Raw genomic sequence first — 20,431 nt, 5'->3', positions numbered from 1 at the left:
CTGCCTGCAGCTGGCTGTGTGACACATCCACCAGGAGTCTTCCTGCAGCTGGCTGTGTGACACACCCACCAGGAGTCTGCCTGCAGCTGGCTGTGTGACACATCCACCAGGAGTCTGCCTGCAGCTGGCTGTGTGACACACCCACCAGGAGTCTGCCTGCAGCTGGCTGTGTGACACACCTACCAGGAGTCTGCCTGCAGCTGGCTGCTCTGAGTCCGGCTAACTGCACTCACTGTACTGAAGCGCTGCTACTGAGCAGTCTGCAGTAACCTGCTAAACTGCGTCTGAATGTCACCGTCTACCCAAGGTCAAACACTTTCTTGGTTCCTACGAGCTGCTGTTGTTGCCAAGGGCAGCATCTTTACAGGACAAAAGATAACTCACAATTGGTAAATATACACGCCACTGGCCACCCCGAGCAGTCCAGTGACATTCATTTAACTTCCTACTACAGACGACGATTCCACTGATTTAGAATCAGACACTATGTGCATGTGACCAAATGAGATCAGTGATTGTACTTGTCCATAGCAACACTGTAAGCCTACACAGCAACACTGATCTTCAATGTTGCAGGATAAGCACTTACATGCATACAATACTATGTGTGTGTAGCAAAGCACAAATTAAATAAGAGAACCTTATTTAATTTAAGGGAACCTCGATTCTTCTGTCACCTAGGTGGAATGAAGACCACAACAACAGAAAAAGCATCGGTTAGAACATTGTAAAAAGTGAAAGTGACAAAGTTGTTTGAGTTCACAAACATCAGATAGAAAGTGAACATGATATATTCAAAGATAAAGCTGTGAAAAAATATGTTCATGTTTCATTTCATGGTCAAGAAAGAAAAGAGGAAAAAAAAACAGACAAAGAAACAGCGCTGAGAAAAGAACTACATTTCAAGTAATCACTCACATCCTGATAAATAAATACATGTTGCTGAAACAATAGTTAAATGGCTGAGTCATTGCATCTTATAATGGTGCTGGTACAGACCGTCTCTGAAACTAAAATACATAAAAATGGCTCTCTCTCAAAGTTGCATCACAGGTAAAACATTTGTTCTGAAAATCTCTTGAAGGATTTACCAATAACCCAGATTCAGGCCAAATCTTTCTGTATCTCGCTCTCTATATACACCTATCCTGCGTGTGTATATATATACCTACACTGTGTGTGTGTATATATATAGACTATCATATCAATCTGAGAGTTTTAAATCGATCTGGGAGCACAACTTCTAACCTGTTCATTCTAATCTTTCTGGAGGCACACTGGCAGGATCTCCATCTGAGGGAGTCAACACACGGGTCACAGGTCACAGGTCACTGGGTCACAGGTCACTGGGTCACAGGTCACAGGTCACTGGGTCACAGGTCACTGGGTCACAGGTCACTGGGTCACAGGTCACTGGGTCACCAGACCTCCATCTGAGGGAGTCCACAGGGATCTGTTCTATGGCTCTCAGTCAAACACACACGGGTCACGGGTCACAAGTCACTGGGTCACAGGTCACTGGGTCACCAGTCAAAGCAGAGGAGGAAGGTTCCACTTCTGTTTCATGTGTCCAGAACGTCCACTCACAGTAGGAGATGTGGTTCTAAGCTCTACCACAGATTTCCAGCCTCTAGAACTATGTGAGCCTTTCTGGGTTCCATCTGGTAAATATGGACTACGGACAGGAAGTTCAAACTGAGTGTTTGACACTTGAGCAGAGTCGCAGGGAGTATGGTGTCCGTTATCCTGTGATGTCACAACAAACCTCCTCCATGATGCAAGAATGAGCGATATGAAAGGACTTTTTTGATCATGGATTTTGATCATGGATATCTAGGAGGAGAAGAAGAATGCTGCCGGTGTGTGAGTTGGTTGAAGAGTTAAGAGAGAACACATCCTGAGTAGGGTTTCCAGTGTGGAGGTCCCCTGGTGGAGCTCCCCTGGTGGAGGTCCCTTAGTGGAGGTCCCCTGGTGGAGCTCCCCTGGTGAGGGGTCACCTGGTGGAGGTCCCCTGGTGGAGGTCCCGTAGTGAGGGGTCTCCTGGTGAGGGGTCCCCTGGTGGAGCTCCCCTGGTGGAGCTCCCCTGGTGGAGGTCTCCTGGTGGAGGTCCCCTGGTGAGAGGTCCCCTGGTGGAGGTCCCCTGGTGGAGGTCCCCTGGTGAGGGCTCCCCTGGTGAGGGCTCCCCTGGTGGAGGTCCCCTGGTGGAGGTCCCCTGGTGGAGGTCCCCTGGTGAGGGCTCCCTTGGTGGAGGTCCCCTGGTGGAGGTCCCGTAGTGAGGGGTCTCCTGGTGAGGGGTCCCCTGGTGGAGCTCCCCTGGTGGAGCTCCCGTAGTGAAGGGTCTCCTGGTGAGGGGTCCCCTGGTGGAGGTCCCCTGGTGGAGGTCCCCTGGTGAGGGCTCCCCTGGTGGAGGTCCCCTGGTGAGGGGTCACCTGGTGGAGGTCCCGTAGTGAGGGGTCTCCTGGTGAGGGGTCCTCTGGTGGAGCTCCCCTGCTGGAGCTCCCCTGGTGGAGGTCCCCTGGTGGAGCTCCCCTGGTGGAGCTCCCCTGGTGAGGGGTCACCTGGTGGAGGTCCCGTAGTGAGGGGTCTCCTGGTGAGGGGTCCTCTGGTGGAGCTCCCCTGCTGGAGCTCCCCTGGTGGAGGTCCCCTGGTGGAGCTCCCCTGGTGGAGCTCCCCTGGTGAGGGGTCACCTGGTGGAGGTCCCGTAGTGAGGGGTCTCCTGGTGAGGGGTCCTCTGGTGGAGCTCCCCTGGTGGAGCTCCCCTGGTGGAGGTCCCCTGGTGGAGGTCCCCTGGTGGAGCTCCCCTGGTGGAGCTCCCGTAGTGAAGGGTCTCCTGGTGAGGGGTCCCCTGGTGGAGGTTCCCTGGTGGAGGTCTCCTGGTGGAGGTCCCCTGGTGGAGGTCCCCTGGTGGAGGTCCCCTGGTGGAGGTCCCCTAGTGAGGGGTCCCCTGGTGGAGGTCCCCTAGTGAGGGGTCCCCTGGTGGAGGTTCCCTGGTGGAGGTCCCCTGGTCAGGGGTTCCCTCGTGGAGGTCCCCTGATGGAGGTACCCAGTGTGATTCATCTATCTTCCTCCAGTTCACAGCTGTGTTCTTCAGTTCTACCACTTGTTTTAAGGGCCATCCACATGATAACAATAACACAAAACAATGAAAATAGTGTTCCATATCATTTGAATATATATTCCCACACTATCACTATAAAAACAGGAGTGTTAACGACGTGTACATTTATGATCACTTTCACAGCAGCTTGTATAGAGGCCGCCCCTTTAAACACACAGACAGCCAATCAAAGGAGATTTCACACCTGGTTTTTAGATTAACATAATTAGTAAACCTAAAAGCACATTTAGGCTTTTGATGGACAAGTTCCTAAAAAAATAAAGTTAATCCTTATTGTTTGTGTCCTAGTGTGAGCAGTCATTTTGTCTGCGTCCAGTGTTCAGGCCCTGCCTTGCACCGTCCAGGACCCTGACACCAGAATGTGTGTCTCATGCTCTCCAACACCACTAACAACAGGGACAAAGGACTCGGATACAGTACTGGAAGTAAGGCTATTCCAAGTGCAGAGATCTAATTGGTTTGACTATCTAAAAATATATTTTTTTTAAATGACGGCAATTGTTCGTTGACAAACAAAACAGTTTTGACCGAATACCAAACTGACGATTAGGGATACAAACACAACAAATGAATCCATTCTCTCGTAATGAATCCATTCTCTCGTAATGAATCCATTCTCTCGTAATGAATCCATTCTCTCGTAATGAATCCATTCTCTCGTAATGAATCCATTCTCTCGTCGGATAGCCTCTCCCAGGGACAGAACCATGATGGCTGCTCTTACATGAGTTCGTTCTCCAGCTTCTGCTTCTCATGGACACAAAAAACAACTGTCACTTGTTTTCAGGCAGTCAGGTCAAGTCCGAGGCTGGAGGTCAAAGGTCAAGGGTCATAAGGCCACAAGGGTGCATGGGTGTTTGAGTTTGCAAGGCAGGACTCCTCTGTTGAGCTGGTAAAACTCCACCAGCTGGATGAGGTCAGTGAACTTGGTGGCGGCGTCGTCAAGGCTGAAGAACACTTGTCCCTCCTCTTCACACTGCCCGCCGCCGTCCAATCAGAAAACAGGAAAAGAAGGAAGACGACCAATAAGAAAGAGAGAAACACGCTGATTCACCCTCTGTGCCCCATTGTGTACAGTAGGCCATCACACAATGCTCAGGAAGATGAAAATAGGGACTGTTCTTATCTTAAAACATTTAACTCATCTTATTGTTATCAGAGCAGCCAGGAGTCCTTACCGGCAAAATCTGGAAATGTTTGATCTTCTGGTGATGGCACAGAGTGAGGACGAACGCCTTGGGATTGCTCTGACTGACCCTCAGCAGGAACAGCCTGAACACACAACACACAACGTCACAACAGCCTGAACACACAACGTCACAACAGCCTAAACACACAACACACAACGTCACAACAGCCTGAACACACAACACACAACGTCACAACAGCCTGAACACACAACGTCACAACAGGCTGAACACAATGTCACAACAGCCTGAACACACAATAGCCTGACCACACAACACACAGCGTCACAACAGCCTGAACACACAACAGCCTGACCACACAACACACAGCGTCTCAACAGCCTGACCACACAACACACAGCGTCACAACAGCCTGAACACACAACGTCACAACAGTCTGAACACAAAACATCAGAACAGAAGTTCTCTTGCTAGCTCTCTACTAACAGTATTTCCATGTTAATATATTTATTTAACACCTACAGTCAAGTGCTCTAACCATTGAGCTATACCCTCCCACCCGTAATTCCCTGGACCCAACAGTAACACGATCATGCTAGGAGGGCAGTTTGCGGAGCCTGTCTTACCCGTCCACCTGGCCCTGCTGGTACACCATCCTGTGGGACTCCTCACGCGTGATCCTGCCATGGAACCACAGCTGGGTGCTGTGAATCACTGGACAAGGAGGAGGCAAGAGAGAGAAGAGGAGGAGGAGGATGGGGAGATGATGGAGGAGGAAGAGTACAAGAAGGAGCGGGAGGATAGAGAGCAGGACAGAGATGAAAAGGAGGAGGAGGAGGAGGAGGAGAGGGACTGTTAGGAATGGGGTTCTTCTCTTCACCACTAGGCATGCTGTGATAAATGCATCTCATCTTGCGTAGATCACATTCATGAATAAATAATTTGCTTTGACAATAACGAAAATGTAAGAAACTAAAATAGTGTAGACCACACAAATATGCGTGTGGTTGAGTTTGTACCTGAGCTTAAAGATGAATGATGTAAGGGGCTGGGATTGGCTGTGTTCAGTCTCTGACTTTTCTTCTGAGAGACGCAGTCACACATCCACACAAACACATCCACCCAAACAACACAGGTTAGTTCATGGACCAGTATCATGTAAATGTAAATTAATTCATAGCTAGTGACATGAGAAGACTAAACCAAAACAATTTCAACACTGCACTCTGATACTGCCACACAAACACAGAGGACCAAAGCATAAATACTCAAGACAACATTCATGTAAACAATCTCAGTTGTGTAGACTTTTGCACAGTTTGTAGGCCTTTGTGTTAGTGGCATTGTGCCATCATCCAGGCTATTATAAACACATGTACAGTACCAGTCAAAAGTTTTGACTGGTACTGTACATATATACATATGTGTGTGTTTATGTACCAGAGTGTATATATGTGTATATATATACTGTATATGTTTATGTGTCAGCCTCACCCTCCAGGCATGAGCCTCCTCCAGCGCGGCGCTCTGGGCCTCCACTGGGTTCTCGATCACACGGCCGATACGCCCGGAGAAGTCCATGGCCACCAGGGAGTTTTCTGATATGCTCCGCTAGGGGGCGACAGAGAGCTGGCTCATCACATCGCATCACCGTGGTGATTTATGGTGGCAGTGTCTTTGTTGTGAATAATGTTAGGGTAAGTATTAAAAAGCCTGTGCAGAAATATGCAGGCTTGATCCGGCTTTCTGATGAAACATGAGCGAAGCACCCTACCAAGCCATTTCTGCTCTCTCCCTTCATCCAGTCATTAAGTTTAATAAAGTCTAGTCTACTGAAAAGTACTAAATTAGTATTTAATTAACCAAATCAACGTACCGAGGTGGGGTGTTGGGGTGTACCTGCCACCTCTGGTGTGTGTTTGGAATGGTGTGTGTTTGGAATGGTGTGTGTTTGGAATGGTGTGTGTAAAAAGTTAGACTTACCATTGGTCCTGTGAACAGCAAGTTTTTTCTCTGCTGAGGAATCTTGTAGTTCTGATACAAAACAATTCCATACTGCAAAAAGCAACACATCCATGTATCATGATAACACACCGAAGTGATTCACAGTGGACACAAATGAAACAAATTCAGTAAGAGTTGTCAGCACATCATTAGGAGCGACTGTACAGTTTCCAGTAATGTCTCTGTTTGAATTGCTTAGTGCACTGACCCCAGGACAGCTGACATCCCTCGGTAACAAAGGCCTGTTGCCATGGCACCGTTACCTTGAAGAGCCGGAAGGCGGTCATCCAGGAAGTACGGCTCTGCTCGTCTTCTGCACACAGTATCCGCAGCTCCCGCCCCTCACAGCCGCCTTTACTGGGCTGTCAATCAACACACAGGGACCAATCAGAAAGAGCTATTGTAATGGTTGTCACTATGCTGAATTTCACTGACCATAGTCACTGTTAACCAGGCCCTCACCCTAACATAGCCTTCACCCTTACCCTAACACAGCCGTAACCCTGACCTGACCCTAACAGTGACCCTGACATAAATCTGATCCTGACTTAACCCTGACCCTGACTGTAAAATAACCCTGTCTCACCCTGTACTGATTACTCTGCAGGTCACACAGCAGTCTCTAGTTTCATAAAGCAGCAAATTGTTTTTAATTTTTTATGAATACTGAGCAAGGACCATATCTAACTCAGTCAGCAGTTGTGGCTCATGGGATGAGACTTGGGTGGACTAACCTTGATGCAGAACTGGTAGTCTGTTGGAGCACAGTGAAGCTTCCTGCCAGTGGTGACGGTGAACAGGTTGTTGTCCTCCAGGTCCGCCAGCAGCTGCAGATGTCTTGGCTCCTGAGGAGAAGAAGCCCACATCAGCCAGAGCCCAAACACCTGTCTGGTACACCTGCAGCTAGCTCACACATCACACCTGCAGCTAGCTCACACATCTCACCTGCAGCTAGCTCACACATCACACCTGCAGCTAGCTCACACATCTCACCTGCAGCTAGCTCACACATCACACCTGCAGCTAGCTCACACATCTCACCTGCAGCTAGCTCACACATCTCACCTGCAGCTAGCTCACACATCTCACCTGCAGCTAGCTCACACATCACACCTGCAGCTAGCTCACACATCTCACCTGCAGCTAGCTCACACATCACACCTGCAGCTAGCTCACACATCTCACCTGCAGCTAGCTCACACATCACACCTGCAGCTAGCTCACACATCTCACCTGCAGCTAGCTCACACATCTCACCTGTAGCTAGCTCACACATCACCCCTTCACCTGTCACTGGAACACCTGTAGCTAGCTCACACATCTCACCTGCAGCTAGCTCACACATCACACCTGCAGCTAGCTCACACATCTCACCTGCAGCTAGCTCACACATCTCACCTGTACCTAGCTCACACATCACACCTGTAGCTAGCTCACACATCTCACCTGCAACTAGCTCACACATCACCCCTTCACCTGTCACTGGAACACCTGTAGCTAGCTCACACATCTAACCTGTAGCTAGCTCACACATCTCACCTGCAGCTAGCTCACACACCTCACCTGCAGCTAGCTCACACATCACACCTGTAGCTAGCTCACACATCTCACCTGTAGCTAGCTCACACATCACCCCTTCACTTCCCCATCACCCCCTTCAGCTAGCTCATGCATCTCACCTGTAGCTAGCTCACACATCCAACCTGTAGCTAGCTCACACATCTCACCTGTAGCTAGCTCACACATCTCACCTGTACCTAGCCCACACATCTCACCTGTACCTAGCTCACACATCACACCAGTAGCTAGCTCACACATCTCACCTGTAGCTAGCTCACACATCACCCCTTCACCTGTCACTGGAACACCTGTAGCTAGCTCACACATCTCACCTGAAGCTAGCTCACACATCCCACCTGTAGCTAGCTCACACATCCAACCTGCAGCTAGCTCACACATCTCACCTGTAGCTAGCTCACACATCTCACCTGTACCTAGCTCACACATCCAACCTGTAGCTAGCTCACACATCTCACCTGTACCAAGCTCACACATCTCACCTGTAGCTAGCTCACACATCTCACCTGTACCTAGCTCACACATCCAACCTGTAGCTAGTTCACGCATTTCACCTGTACCTAGCTCACACATCTCACCTGTAGCTAGCTCACACATCTCACCTGCACCTAGCTCACACATCTCACCTGTAGCTAGCTCACACATCTCACCTGCACCTAGCTCACACATCTCACCTGTAGCTAGCTCACACATCTCACCTGCACCTAGCTCACACATTCACATCTGCCAAATGTCATCTCAGTAATCTCCATGGTGACGCACCTTGGACACTCCCTTGGTGGAGATGTAGAGGCCGGAGCGGCGCAGGAACACATAGAGCTTCTTCCAGGACTTCCTGCTGAGCTCCTTGACCAACAGGAAGCCCTGGATCTCTGGACAGCTGTTGGGCGCCAGGAGGTTCTGAGGAGACAAGATGGACGCTCTCCTAGTTACGTCACTGTTGTGAATTCATCACAGTGATGCGCTCATGCCGTCATTCAGACTGGTGGGTAACGGGACAAGTCATTTGGATTGTTCCTATTTTTGGTAAATGGGTGTACCTGTTTGAGCTGTACCTCAAGTGAGTGTGTCTGTGGAGTGTGTGTGGTGTGTGTGTGTGTGTGTGTGTGTGTGTGTGTGTGTGTGTGTGTGTGTGTGTGTGTACCTGTAAGAGTTGAGATGGTGGAATCGTACCATTGCTCTCCTGGCACCAGGCAACCATGCTCTCAGGGAAAAAAGTCTGTTCAAAATAAAGAGAGAGAAGGAGGGGAAAGAGTGGGAGAGGGGGAGGGGGCAGGGGTTAATGAGAGAAAGGGATCGAGAGAGAAAGGTCATTAGAGAGGGATAGATCATGAGAGATTGAGTGAGGAGTATGTGAGAGAGGTAGAGAGAGGTAGATAGAAAGAGATAGAAAGGTAGAGGTAGAGAGAGAGGTAGAGAGAGAGAGAGATAGAGAGGTAGGTAGGTAGAGAGAGAGAGAGAGAGAGAGAGAGAGAGAGAGAGAGAGAGAGAGAGAGAGAGAGAGAGACAGACAGGCAGAGAGAAACAGAGAGAGAGAGAGACCTGCATTGAGACAAGCAACACTTTACTGTTGGAATGAAAACATACCAAGGGATTTCTAAAGAATTCATATTTGGCGTAGTTCTTCCTGAAGAGCAGTCTGCCGCCATCTACAGACATGGAGGCCTGGACATGAACCACCAGTTCATGGTCTTCAAGAGACCTTTCTGAGAGAGAGAATGAGAGAGAGAGAGAGACGGAGATAGAAAGGGGAAAATTGTATTTAAATGAACTAAATGAATACAAGTCTTACATACAATTTGGTATGAGGTGGAGTCATATGGAAATAAGACCGTGCAGACATGCAGACAGCGGAGTGTGTGTGGACACTCCTGGAGCAGACAGACAGTTTCTGCTGAAGAGAATTCACAGGGACAGAGAGGATTTGAACCTGCAGATGGACAGACAGACACAGAGAGAAGACTGACAGAGAGACTGACGCTAACATGCCTCCTGAAGACACTGTCACAAGGAGAGGCCCGGGGAATCCCTAAAGTCACGCTGGAAGTCGTGACACAACCAAGTTGTGACGCTCCACAACACCATAAAACTCCCTCCCTCCCTCCCTCCCTCCCTCCCTCCCTCCTTCCTTCCTTCCTTCCTTCCTTCCTTCCTTCCTTCCTTCTCTCCCTCCCTCCCTCCCTCCCTCCCTCCCTACCTCCCTCCATATTTCTCTCGCCCTTCCTGTCTGTCCATTTCTGGAATGTTTTGGCTCCCCCCCAGTGTTAGTCACTGTTGGTCATGACCATGAGTCACCGTAACAGACTACCTCCAGGCTCCTGTCTGGGGAGAGAGGGGGTGTGGGGTGGTGGAAGGAGGGGGGTACAAATACATCACCAGCATGAGCAGAACGAACCGGTTACTTCCTGTGGCGAGTCAGGAAGGAGTAACTCTAACTCACACCTCCATCCTGGGTCCGAGGGGCACATAGATTTGTCTCCCAGCTCCACTTTCCTGCCAGCCCAGCGAGCCAAGCAGGCTAACTCCACCGCGAGGAGAGGCTAACTCCACCCTGAGGAGAGGCTAACTCCACCGCGAGGAGAGGCTAACTCCACCGCGAGGAGAGGTTAACTCCACCGCGAGGAGAGGTTAACTCCACCATGAGGAGAGGTTAACTCCACCGTGAGGAGAGGCTAACTCCACCCTGAGGAGAGGCTAACTCCACCCTGAGGAGAGGCTAACTCCACCATGAGGAGAGGCTAACTCCACCCTGAGGAGAGGTTAACTCTACCCTGAGGAGAGGTTAACTCCACCCTGAGGAGAGGCTAACTCCACCCTGAGGAGAGGCTAACTCCACCGTGAGGAGAGGCTAACTCCACCCTGAGGAGAGGTTAACTCCACCCTGAGGAGAGGCTAACTCCACCGTGAGGAGAGGCTAACTCCACCCTGAGGAGAGGCTAACTCCACCATGAGGAGAGGTTAACTCCACCCTGAGGAGAGGTTAACTCCACCCTGAGGAGAGGCTAACTCCACCGTGAGGAGAGGCTAACTCCACCCTGAGGAGAGGCTAACTCCACCATGAGGAGAGGCTAACTCCACCATGAGGAGAGGTTAACTCCACCCTGAGGAGAGGCTAACTCCACCATGAGGAGAGGCTAACTCCACCCTGAGGAGAGGCTAACTCCACCCTGAGGAGAGGTTAACTCCACCCTGAGGAGAGGCTAACTCTACCCTGAGGAGAGGCTAACTCCACCCTGAGGAGAGGCTAACTCCACCCTGAGGAGAGGCTAACTCTACCCTGAGGAGAGGCTAACTCCACCCTGAGGAGAGGCTAACTCCACCCTGAGGAGAGGCTAACTCTACCCTGAGGAGAGGCTAACTCCACCCTGAGGAGAGGCTAACTCCACCCTGAGGAGAGGTTAACTCCACCCTGAGGAGAGGCTAACTCCACCCTGAGGAGAGGCTAACTCCACCGTGAGGAGAGGCTAACTCCACCCTGAGGAGAGGCTAACTCCACCCTGAGGAGAGGCTAACTCCACCCTGAGGAGAGGCTAACTCCACCATGAGGAGAGGCTAACTCTACCCTGAGGAGAGGCTAACTCCACCCTGAGGAGAGGCTAACTCCACCCTGAGGAGAGGCTAACTCCACCGCGAGGAGAGGCTAACTCCACCGTGAGGAGAGGCTAACTCCACAATGAGGCTTTCCCCTGTGCTTGGGATCATCACATCTAAACCAAGGCTACCTTAACCTGCCCACTTCAAAAGTATTGGAACATGTACTCCATTTATCGTCCCAGACCAGGGTGCTACGCAGACCAGGGTGCTACGCAGACCAGGGTGCTACGCAGACCGACGCGTTCACATGCTCGTGAGACACAAAGGGTTTGAGATCCAGAACGACCTGCTGATCGCCAGGGTTCTGATGGTCAGGGTCCTGATTGTCAGGGTTCTGATGGTCAGGGTTCTGATGGTCAGGGTGCTGATCGTCAGGGTTCTGATGGTCAGGGTTCTGATCGTCAAGGTTCTGATGGTCAGGGTTCTGATTGTCAGGGTTCTGATGGTCAGGGTTCTGATGGTCAGGGTGCTGATCGTCAGGGTTCTGATGGTCAGGGTTCTGATGGTCAGGGTTCTGATGGTCAGGGTTCTGATCGTCAAGGTTCTGATCGTCAGGGTGCTGATTGTCAGGGTGCTGATCGTCAGGGTTATGGGTACTGGCTGTTTCTCAGAGCACCCAGTTACCAAAACACACTTCTACATGACAGGGGGAAGAAAAGAACAGGGGCCGGTTGCACAAAGCACCTTAAGTTAAGATTTTCCTTAAAGTCAGAGTTAAGGTTTCCTTAAAATGTAATCGGTTGCACAAAGCACCCTTAAGTATTTTCCTTAAGGTTTCCTTAAATGTTCCCTTAAGTATTTAAGGTTTTCTCCTTAACTTCGTCTTATACTTAAGGAATCCCTTAAAGTTCGTTAAAGCGTTGCACGAAAGACCTTAGCAACCAAACTAAGGAAGAAAATTTAAGGTACCTCTAGTTCATTTTTAGTCCGCAACATGGCCGAGTTTATGGATATAAATGAACGTAGGCCTATCCCAAGAAGTGTTCCGTGACCGCGAAAACCCAATGGATACACTTAATGATGAGCAATTGATCTTAAATTATAGATTTGACCGGCAGTCAATTTGCGAATTGTCCGACCGTTTACAGTTGAGTCGATACCAATGATGTTTGCTACCATCACTGCCTCATCTGAAAGTGGTTTTGGAGGTGGACCACCACCTGAAAATGTATTCCAAACAAAATGTATTTTATGTCAATGTAGTTGTTTTATAGCACTCTGTATAGGCTACTGTGCTGCTGCAGTCTAAACATGAAGGCTATTTACGGGTCGGCTAGTCTATCTCGACTAGCTACTGTAACAGTAAATGTTACAAAACGTTACTGTGTAGCAACTACAGTAAGCTACACCTACAAGTAAAGTTGATCTCACCAGTTTTGTTGGACTCCCTCCTGAAATGCGTGATCTCTTTTTTGGACATTACAGTTAAGTTATCATATTTTTTTTGAATTTCTGAAATTGACCATTTGATCAAACTTCGTGAGTTTATGTTGGTTGCTATTTCCTCCCACATTCGTAGTTTTTTGTGGGCTGTTATGTGCGGATCGAATTTACTTTTCAGTATGTGTTTTCTTTTGCTATATTCCTGTAGAAGGACAATCTTTTCCTCCTCTGACCAATTCGGTTTTCTTGCCCTTTTTTTTCAATTTTTAGCTCTACTGTAGTTCTTGTAAGGTGATGTAGGCCTACTAACGATAAAACTGAACAGACGCGGTCACCGTGGAAACGGTCGAATTTTACTGCTGTGAAATCACGTTTAATGTAGTAAATCCCTTAACGTTTCACCTTAGCTAAGGAAACCATTTAAGGGATTCTGTGCAACACCCTTAAGTAAATCCCTTAGCTAAGGAGAAATCTACCCTTAAGTGTCATACTTAAGGAAAAAACTTAAGGTGCTTTGTGCAACCGGCCCCAGGAGTGTGTGTACGTGTGTGAGTGTGAAAGTGTGTGTGTGTGTGACCCACCTAACCCCTGAAGAGGGTGGTGCTCCACCAGGGTGTGTGTGTGTGTGTGACCCACCTAACCCCTGAAGAGGGTGGTGCTCCACCAGGGTCCAGCTGTTATCGTCCACACAGTGGCTCCTGTAGACGAGCAGCTGACACAGGTCTCTGGCTGTCATGTCCACTGGGATCTCTAGGGCCTTCCCCATCCCATCCTCACTGCTGATCCTTATCACCTGAAATACACAGTACCTTATCACCCGAAATACACAGTACCTTATCACCTGAAATACACAATACCTTATCACCTGAAAAACACAATACTGTATCACCTGGAACACACATCATCAGTGAGTGAGTGAGTGAGTGTGTGTGTGTGTGTGTGCTTATATCTTTGTGTGTTTGGAGTGGGTGTAGCTCAGTGGTTACAGCATTGGATTACAGATCTAGAGGTCACAGGTTCAAATCCCCCTTAGTAAGTAACTTTGAATAAAAGTGTCTTCTAGCTAGCTTTATACTTTACGAAACATGTAATACAATACAATAAAATATAACTTTAAATGCTATTTTCCCCATGGGAATACAAATATATAAATACCAGTGCAGCATCTAGTTTAGAAGTTACTAAAGTTTTACTTTCTATTTGTCCTCTTCTTTCAACATTTTATGTAGACGTTTTGTATCAGATTTAAAACCCATTTCAGACGTTTGAGACCGTGGAAAGGGGTTTTCTGCGTGCGTTCGTACCTTGAGAAAAAGGAAAGCATTTTGTGGGAGAAAATAACGAAAGTGGAAATAGAGTATACTTAAATTTAATTCATATGTGAAGCTTAGTACATTGTCATTATATTATATATGTAATATTATATACTGTATATTACACTTGAAGTATACTTATTTTATAGTTTTGTACATTCACACAATTAGTGACAACTTTAATATATGTTAAGTGTGGTTGTACTTATTCTTTGTAATTACACTTTCAGTATATTTTTTTACTTGGAAGAGTAGCATATATATTATTCATGGAAGCATCTGCCTCAGGTTATGTACGGCTTTCATCTCCCTCACAATCCACACACGCACACACTCACTCACTTTACGGATCAATTAGGATAATTTATTGAAACAATCTAGCAGATCATAGCATCTCTTCATGCCCCTACTTCTGATAAGCTGGAGTCCCAGATACGACACACATGAACGTGACACGTCGGATCAGACAGGCTTTCACATTCCTTTTTTTCAACCATCACTTTCAGCAAAATCAGTGGCTGAAACAGTTGAATTTCTTCTGACGGAGAAACGTATTTGGTCTTTGATTCAATATTTATGCCTCTACTCAATTCAGACAAAATGTCTTGAATCAGTCCATTTTTTCATCTATTGTCTAGCTTCGAAGACCGTTCAGTCAGACTAGACAGAGAAAGCGAGAGAGAAAGAGAGAAAAACCGAGAAGGAACTAAAAAGGGAGAGAAAGAAAAGGATAGAGAAAAAAGAGTTGAGATATGAGAGAGAGAGCTCACCTCCACAGTTTGTAACAGGCAGCACTCAGTGGAACACGAAGGCATTTTCAGCGTGAGCTTCCCTCCACAACCGCAATCCTCCTCCTCTCCTATCCCTTTATCCAAAAAACAGTTTCAAAAATCCTCCTTAACCCGTCCTGACTTCATCTGTGTCAAGTTGTGTCTGTGTGGCTGTTAGGTATCCGTCACAAAACCCCCTCAAGTGGCTTCAAACTCTGCTCTGCCGCTTCACAAAGGGTTACACTAGGAGCCGAATCAAACCACACAAGCTAGCCAATCACAGGGCTCGCTCAGCCTGATGTAATCATTCCCACACACGCTGACACACATTTGCACACACTCAAGTCTGTCATGCACATGCCCAGTCCTCTACACAGACGCACAGTCATGCACAGACAGACTAGCTGTGACTGACTTGTTTCTGGACTGGGGGGGGGAAGTAGAGGGAGGGTGGGGGAAAGGGTTAAGAAGAGTGGGGGGAGGGGGGGGGGGCATGGCCGCCTGAACCTCGAACGATCCCAAGTTTTTCAAGTAAGAGCTTGTTTGCTCAACAAGCATCAAACTTCACTGGAGATTCACCCCTCGGATCGCTCCTCTCTCCGAAGCCAGATCCTGATACCTTTGTCTCCTGCCGGCTCATGCTATCCACACCCCTGCTGTCGGTCTCTCTACCCCTACCTCTGCTCCTGATCCACACTCCCTTTTTTATTTTTTTATTGTATTGTTTATTTTAATTCTAATTCCACTTAGTATTGCTAGTTATGTACCCTTAGTATAGTTAGTCCTCATATCTAAATTTTAGATTCCTATATGTTTAATGTTTGCACCTTCCTGCCAAAGCAAATTCCTTGTCTGTGCAAACTTTCATGGCGAAAAAAACCCATTCTGATTCTGTGCCCTGTGGTGGTCTGGGCAGGAGTCAGGGGTCTGCTGAAGGAGGCTGGTCGCCCTGCTGCCCTCTGTGTGTGTGAAGATGTCTAAGAACACACTCCACCAGGAGACTACAGGGACAGAGAGCAGCGGAGGTAATAAGTCACAGAAGTGACACGAGGTGAATTCTCTGTTCTAGTTACTATTTAAAGAGGGTGAGGGAGCTGGGTGTGGGGGAGGGGTGCACGTGTGTGGACGAAAGGAAAGGAAAAGTGAAAGAACCGAAGAGACAGAAAGAGAAAGAATGAGAAAGGAATGGTGAGTCAGAGAGAAACTTAGAACAGATCGGTAGACTGTGTGGAACACTGACCAGCTGTCTCTCCCTCCACTCCCTCCTCTCTCCCTCTCTCTCTATCTCTCCCTCCACTCCCTTCCTACACACTCCTCTCTCTCCCTTCTTACCCTCCCTCCATTCCTACACACTCCTCTCTCCCCCTCTCTCTCCCTCCCTCCATTCCTACACACTCCTCTCTCCCTATATCTCCCTCCTTCCCCACTCTCTCTCCCCCTCCTTCCCCCCTCTTCCTACACACTCCTCTCCCTCCCTCCTTCCCTCCCCCTATCTCTCCCTCACTCACTATCTCCCTCCCTCTCCCTACCTCTCGGTGTCTTTCTCGCTCTTATGGACTTCGTCTCCCACCCTCTCTCTCTTTCTCTATACCCCCTCCCGCCCTCTCTCTCTTTCTCTATACCCCCTCCCGCCTTCCCCCAGCGACTCAAGACAGTGAGGCATGTCGTAAGAGTCACAGCTCTCTCCCTTCCCCTCTCTCTCTGTCTCTCTCTCTGTCTCTGTCTCTCTCTCTCTGTCTCCCCTCTAGCCTTTACCCCCCCTCTCTCTCCGTCACAGAAACTCAGAGAGAGGGGAAGTCCCAGCATGTCATAAGGCTCTGTCTGTCTCCCCTCCCTGCCTTTCTTCATCTGTCTGTCTCCCTACTTCTCTTTCCGTCTCCCGGTGTAGAGCCACGGCTCTGCGTCCGCAAGAACAGCTGATCTGGAGTCAGTAAGCAGGAACAGCTGATCTGGAGTCAGTAAGCAGGAACAGCTGATGTGGAGTCAGTAAGCAGGAACAGCTGATGTGGAGTCAGTAAGCAGGAACAGCTGATCTGGAGTCGGTAAGCAGGAACAGCTGATCTGGAGTCGGTAAGCAGGAACAGCTGATCTGGAGTCAGTAAGCAGGAACAGCTGATCTGGAGTCGGTAAGCAGGAACAGCTGATCTGGAGTCGGTAAGCAGGAACAGCTGATCTGGAGTCAGTAAGCAGGAACAGCTGATCTGGAGTCAGTAAGCAGGAACAGCTGATGTGGAGTCAGTAAGCAGGAACAGCTGATGTGGAGTCAGTAAGCAGGAACAGCTGATGTGGAGTCGGTAAGCAGGAACATCTGATCTGGAGTCGGTAAGCAGGAACAGCTGATCTGGAGTCGGTAAGCAGGAACAGCTGATCTGGAGTCAGTAAGCAGGAACAGCTGATCTGGAGTCGGTAAGCAGGAACAGCTGATCTGGAGTCGGTAAGCAGGAACAGCTGATCTGGAGTCAGTAAGCAGGAACAGCTGATGTGGAGTCAGTAAGCAGGAACAGCTGATCTGGAGTCAGTAAGCAGGAACAGCTGATCTGGAGTCAGTAAGCAGGAACAGCTGATCTGGAGTCAGTAAGCAGGAACAGCTGATCTGGAGTCGGTAAGCAGGAACAGCTGATCTGGAGTCAGTAAGCAGGAACAGCTGATGTGGAGTCAGTAAGCAGGAACAGCTGATCTGGAGTCGGTAAGCAGGATGACATCAACGGGAACGTAGAAGTTGACCTAGTAACACTACCAGCACCTAGCTTCAAATGTTACTGAATATATGAGATCTCGATGAGCAAATGTCCCACTGCCCAACTCCACGGAGTCTGTGTAATTGTGTGTGCATGTCATAGAAGGTGTGTGTGTGAGAGAAAGAGAGAGCGAGAGAGAGAGAGAGAGAGAGAGAGAGAGAGAGAGAGAGAGAAACTTCCTGTTTTAACACTGCCCTCATTCAGCCCGACTCCATTGACTCAGGACATACTTGTGTGTGTGTAATATAATCCCCAAAGGGTAAGGTGAAAGAACACACACACAGGCGCACACACGCACATACACACACACTGACTCAAGCTGCTCTGGGCTCAGGGATAGCCCTGCAAGTCCATGTCTCTGGGCTGTTATCAGGTCCATGTCTCTGGACTGGTTGTCAGGACCATGTCTCTGGACTGGTTGTCAGGACCATGTCTCTGGTCTGGTTATCAGGTCCAAGTCTCTGGGCTGGTTATCAGATCCATATCTCTGGACTGGTTATCAGGTCCATGTCTCTGGACTGGTTGTCAGGACCATGTCTCTGGTCTGGTTATGAGGTCCATGTCTCTGGACTGGTTATCAGATCCATGTCTCTGGGTTGGTTATCAGGGCCAAGTCTCTGGGCTGGTTATCAGGTCCATGTCTCTCGGTTGGTTATCAAGTCCATGTCTCTGCACTGGTTGTCAGGACCATGTCTCTGCACTGGTTATCAGGACCATGTCTCTGCGCTGGTTATCAGGACCATGTCTCTGGGCTGGTTATCAGGACCATGTCTCTAGGCTGGTTATCAGATCCAAGGCTCTGGGCTGGTTATCAGGATCATGTCTCTGGGCTGGTTATCAGGACAATGTATCTGGGCTGGTTATCAGGTCTTTGTGATGCTGTTTTTTATGTAACCGTGAGACCAATCCACATGCTTTGACGGACAATCCTGTTCTATTGTGTTCTATTCTACTGTGTTCTATTATAACAGACAAAGATCCCTGGTCTTGCCCCTGCTTCTAATCGATCCACTTACCCAACAAGAAACAGCCATTGATTAAGTGACTTGGGTTTACCAGAATCCCCCCCCCCCCTCTCTCTCTCTCTCTCTCTCTCTCTCTCTCTCTCTCTCTCTCTCTCTCTCTCTCTCTCTCTCTCTCTCTTTCTCTGCCCCCTTTCTCCCCCCCTGGCGATTGACAAGTACCTCTTTAATGACTCAACTGTACAGTGTGGTGGCAGTGTGTGGTCTGTGCTGTACTGGGACCAGTGACATACACTAATGAGATTTGCGAGACAAGCCCCCTTCTTAATGAGGCCAGTCAGGGTCTGGAGTGTTCCAGGCCGTGCTGCCAGAGAGTGCTGCCTGCTCCAAACTCAGTCACTTCATAAACTGTGCTGACTCATGATGTGGAATTCAAATGATTCCTTGTTGTCTAATTATCATGTCAAATTAATTTTCGGTTAGCCCCAAACTGAATTTTCTAGGTCTGAAACAACCAGAGGGTGAGAGGGTTCAATCTTGAAACAGAGCAACTGTCCTGTCATTCTGCTCCTGGCGCTCTGCAAACACCACACACTGACAGCCACAGCCCGTTACACGGCCGGTGTGTTCGCTGCAGCTCAGTGGTTAGAGCATTTGACTGCAGATCAAGAGGTTGTGATTTCAAATCCCCCCCTTCCAGTATGTTGCTTTGGATACAAGCAAAATGTTAAACAAATGCATTACTTTGAACTAGTGCAGTGCCTGTTGCTCACACTGTACATCCCTACAGTTACAGCCTCAGGGTGACGGGAGGGGGGGGGCACCGGGGGGCTGGTTCTTTTCAGGCCACTATGGATCACTGTCCATTTGTGGTCGCCCCATTGGGCACAGATAAAGGATGACATCACAGCACTCTGATAAACGGAATTGCATGAGCACTATGTGTCCTGTGCTATCTACACTGCTGCTGTGTGTGGTGGTGGTGGTGGTGGTGGGAGAGGGGGGGGTAGCTGTGTGTGGTAGTGGGGGAGGAATTAAAAGGAGTGTGTACTAACACAGGCTAACAGCAAACCAACATAAACACAACATCCTCCTCACATCCTGCAGCACTGGGTATCACAAGGCTTTACCTTTAGGCTTGTGTGTTACTCTACCAGCTGACTGAATCCTGGCCTGGTATTGTTACTTGTTAGTGCACCTTGTAACCATGGCAGCGCTGGACTCTGCTACAAACCACCGAAGAAGACAGCATAGGACGAGGAGCATATGGAGATCACAGCCGTGCAGAGCTGCTCACACAACAACTCAGCACCTGAGAACGTATAAAGCAGGGGTCCACAAACCTTTTTCTGCGAGGGCCAGATCATTTTTCCTTTCTTTAATGTGGGGCCGCTCTTACTTTTCTGTAACAGAAAATTACATGGGCCGGAGTGACTACCAGTATTATTATGATTTTAAATGTATTTATTGTGCTAGCCTAGTTTATTTTTTTGTTATGCACCGTACATCCGTACATATCAAGGGATATATAGCCTATTAAAATTACTATCGTAATGACCTTTTTTCATATTCATTGCTATTGAAATCAAAACCTTTACGCATATAAATCTGTTTTATATGCGAACTGATTTTTTTTTTTGGGGGGCCGGTCCAAATGCGTGGGCCATATTCAGCCCGCAGGCCATAGTTTGGGGACCCCTGATTTAAAGTGTGTCTAAACGCGCCAGTTTAAGCCTAATCACGCACCTTCCCAAAAAATACATTCTGGTGAAAGGATGTGAGTGGGTGGGTTGTGAACACGGCCTAGTTATCGAACCATTCTG

The 20,431-nt window shown here is 48.7% G+C and overlaps 2 protein-coding genes across 4 annotated transcripts in view; both read right to left on the bottom strand.

The window, feature by feature from the left end:
* Window positions 1-1,257: 1,257 nt before the first annotated feature.
* Window positions 1,258-3,122, bottom strand: LOC134023782 (basic salivary proline-rich protein 3-like). The gene is made up of 3 exons (XM_062466143.1): window positions 3,098-3,122; window positions 1,998-3,001; window positions 1,258-1,293 (listed from the first exon to the last, which is right to left on the bottom strand). The coding sequence occupies exons 1-3, from the start codon at window positions 3,120-3,122 to the stop codon at window positions 1,258-1,260; spliced, it is 1,065 nt and encodes a 354-aa protein (XP_062322127.1).
* The window catches only part of grb10b (growth factor receptor-bound protein 10b), a 43,995-nt gene continuing 26,604 nt past the window's right edge, over window positions 3,041-20,431 (bottom strand). For all 3 annotated transcript variants that reach the window (XM_062466498.1, XM_062466497.1, XM_062466499.1), the window contains exons 6-17: window positions 13,462-13,618; window positions 9,436-9,554; window positions 8,993-9,067; window positions 8,611-8,748; window positions 7,005-7,115; window positions 6,534-6,632; window positions 6,250-6,321; window positions 5,761-5,877; window positions 5,286-5,349; window positions 4,893-4,980; window positions 4,297-4,390; window positions 3,041-4,094 (exon numbers count right to left, since the gene is read on the bottom strand). In XM_062466498.1, the coding sequence (XP_062322482.1) occupies window positions 3,948-4,094; window positions 4,297-4,390; window positions 4,893-4,980; window positions 5,286-5,349; window positions 5,761-5,877; window positions 6,250-6,321; window positions 6,534-6,632; window positions 7,005-7,115; window positions 8,611-8,748; window positions 8,993-9,067; window positions 9,436-9,554; window positions 13,462-13,618 (1,281 nt within the window). In that variant the 3' untranslated portion in view covers window positions 3,041-3,947. The remainder of the gene's footprint in view (window positions 4,095-4,296; window positions 4,391-4,892; window positions 4,981-5,285; window positions 5,350-5,760; window positions 5,878-6,249; window positions 6,322-6,533; window positions 6,633-7,004; window positions 7,116-8,610; window positions 8,749-8,992; window positions 9,068-9,435; window positions 9,555-13,461; window positions 13,619-20,431) is intronic.

The sequence above is a fragment of the Osmerus eperlanus genome, chromosome 7, assembly GCF_963692335.1.
Source record: "Osmerus eperlanus chromosome 7, fOsmEpe2.1, whole genome shotgun sequence".
In the NCBI taxonomy this organism is placed as follows: domain Eukaryota; kingdom Metazoa; phylum Chordata; class Actinopteri; order Osmeriformes; family Osmeridae; genus Osmerus; species Osmerus eperlanus.
The sequence above is the reverse complement of the archived record's forward strand: the minus strand, read 5'-3'. Positions and strand labels throughout refer to the sequence as shown.

Coding starts and splice junctions, on each gene's coding strand:
- LOC134023782 (XM_062466143.1), bottom strand. CDS start 3,122: ATGTGGATGGCCCTTAAAACAAGTG. Junction 3,002..3,097: donor GATGGCCCTTAAAACAAGTG/GTAGAACTGAAG, acceptor ACCCCTGACCAG/GGGACCTCCACCAGGGAACC. Junction 1,294..1,997: donor CACCAGGGGACCTCCACCAG/GTGACCCCTCAC, acceptor TGACTCCCTCAG/ATGGAGATCCTGCCAGTGTG.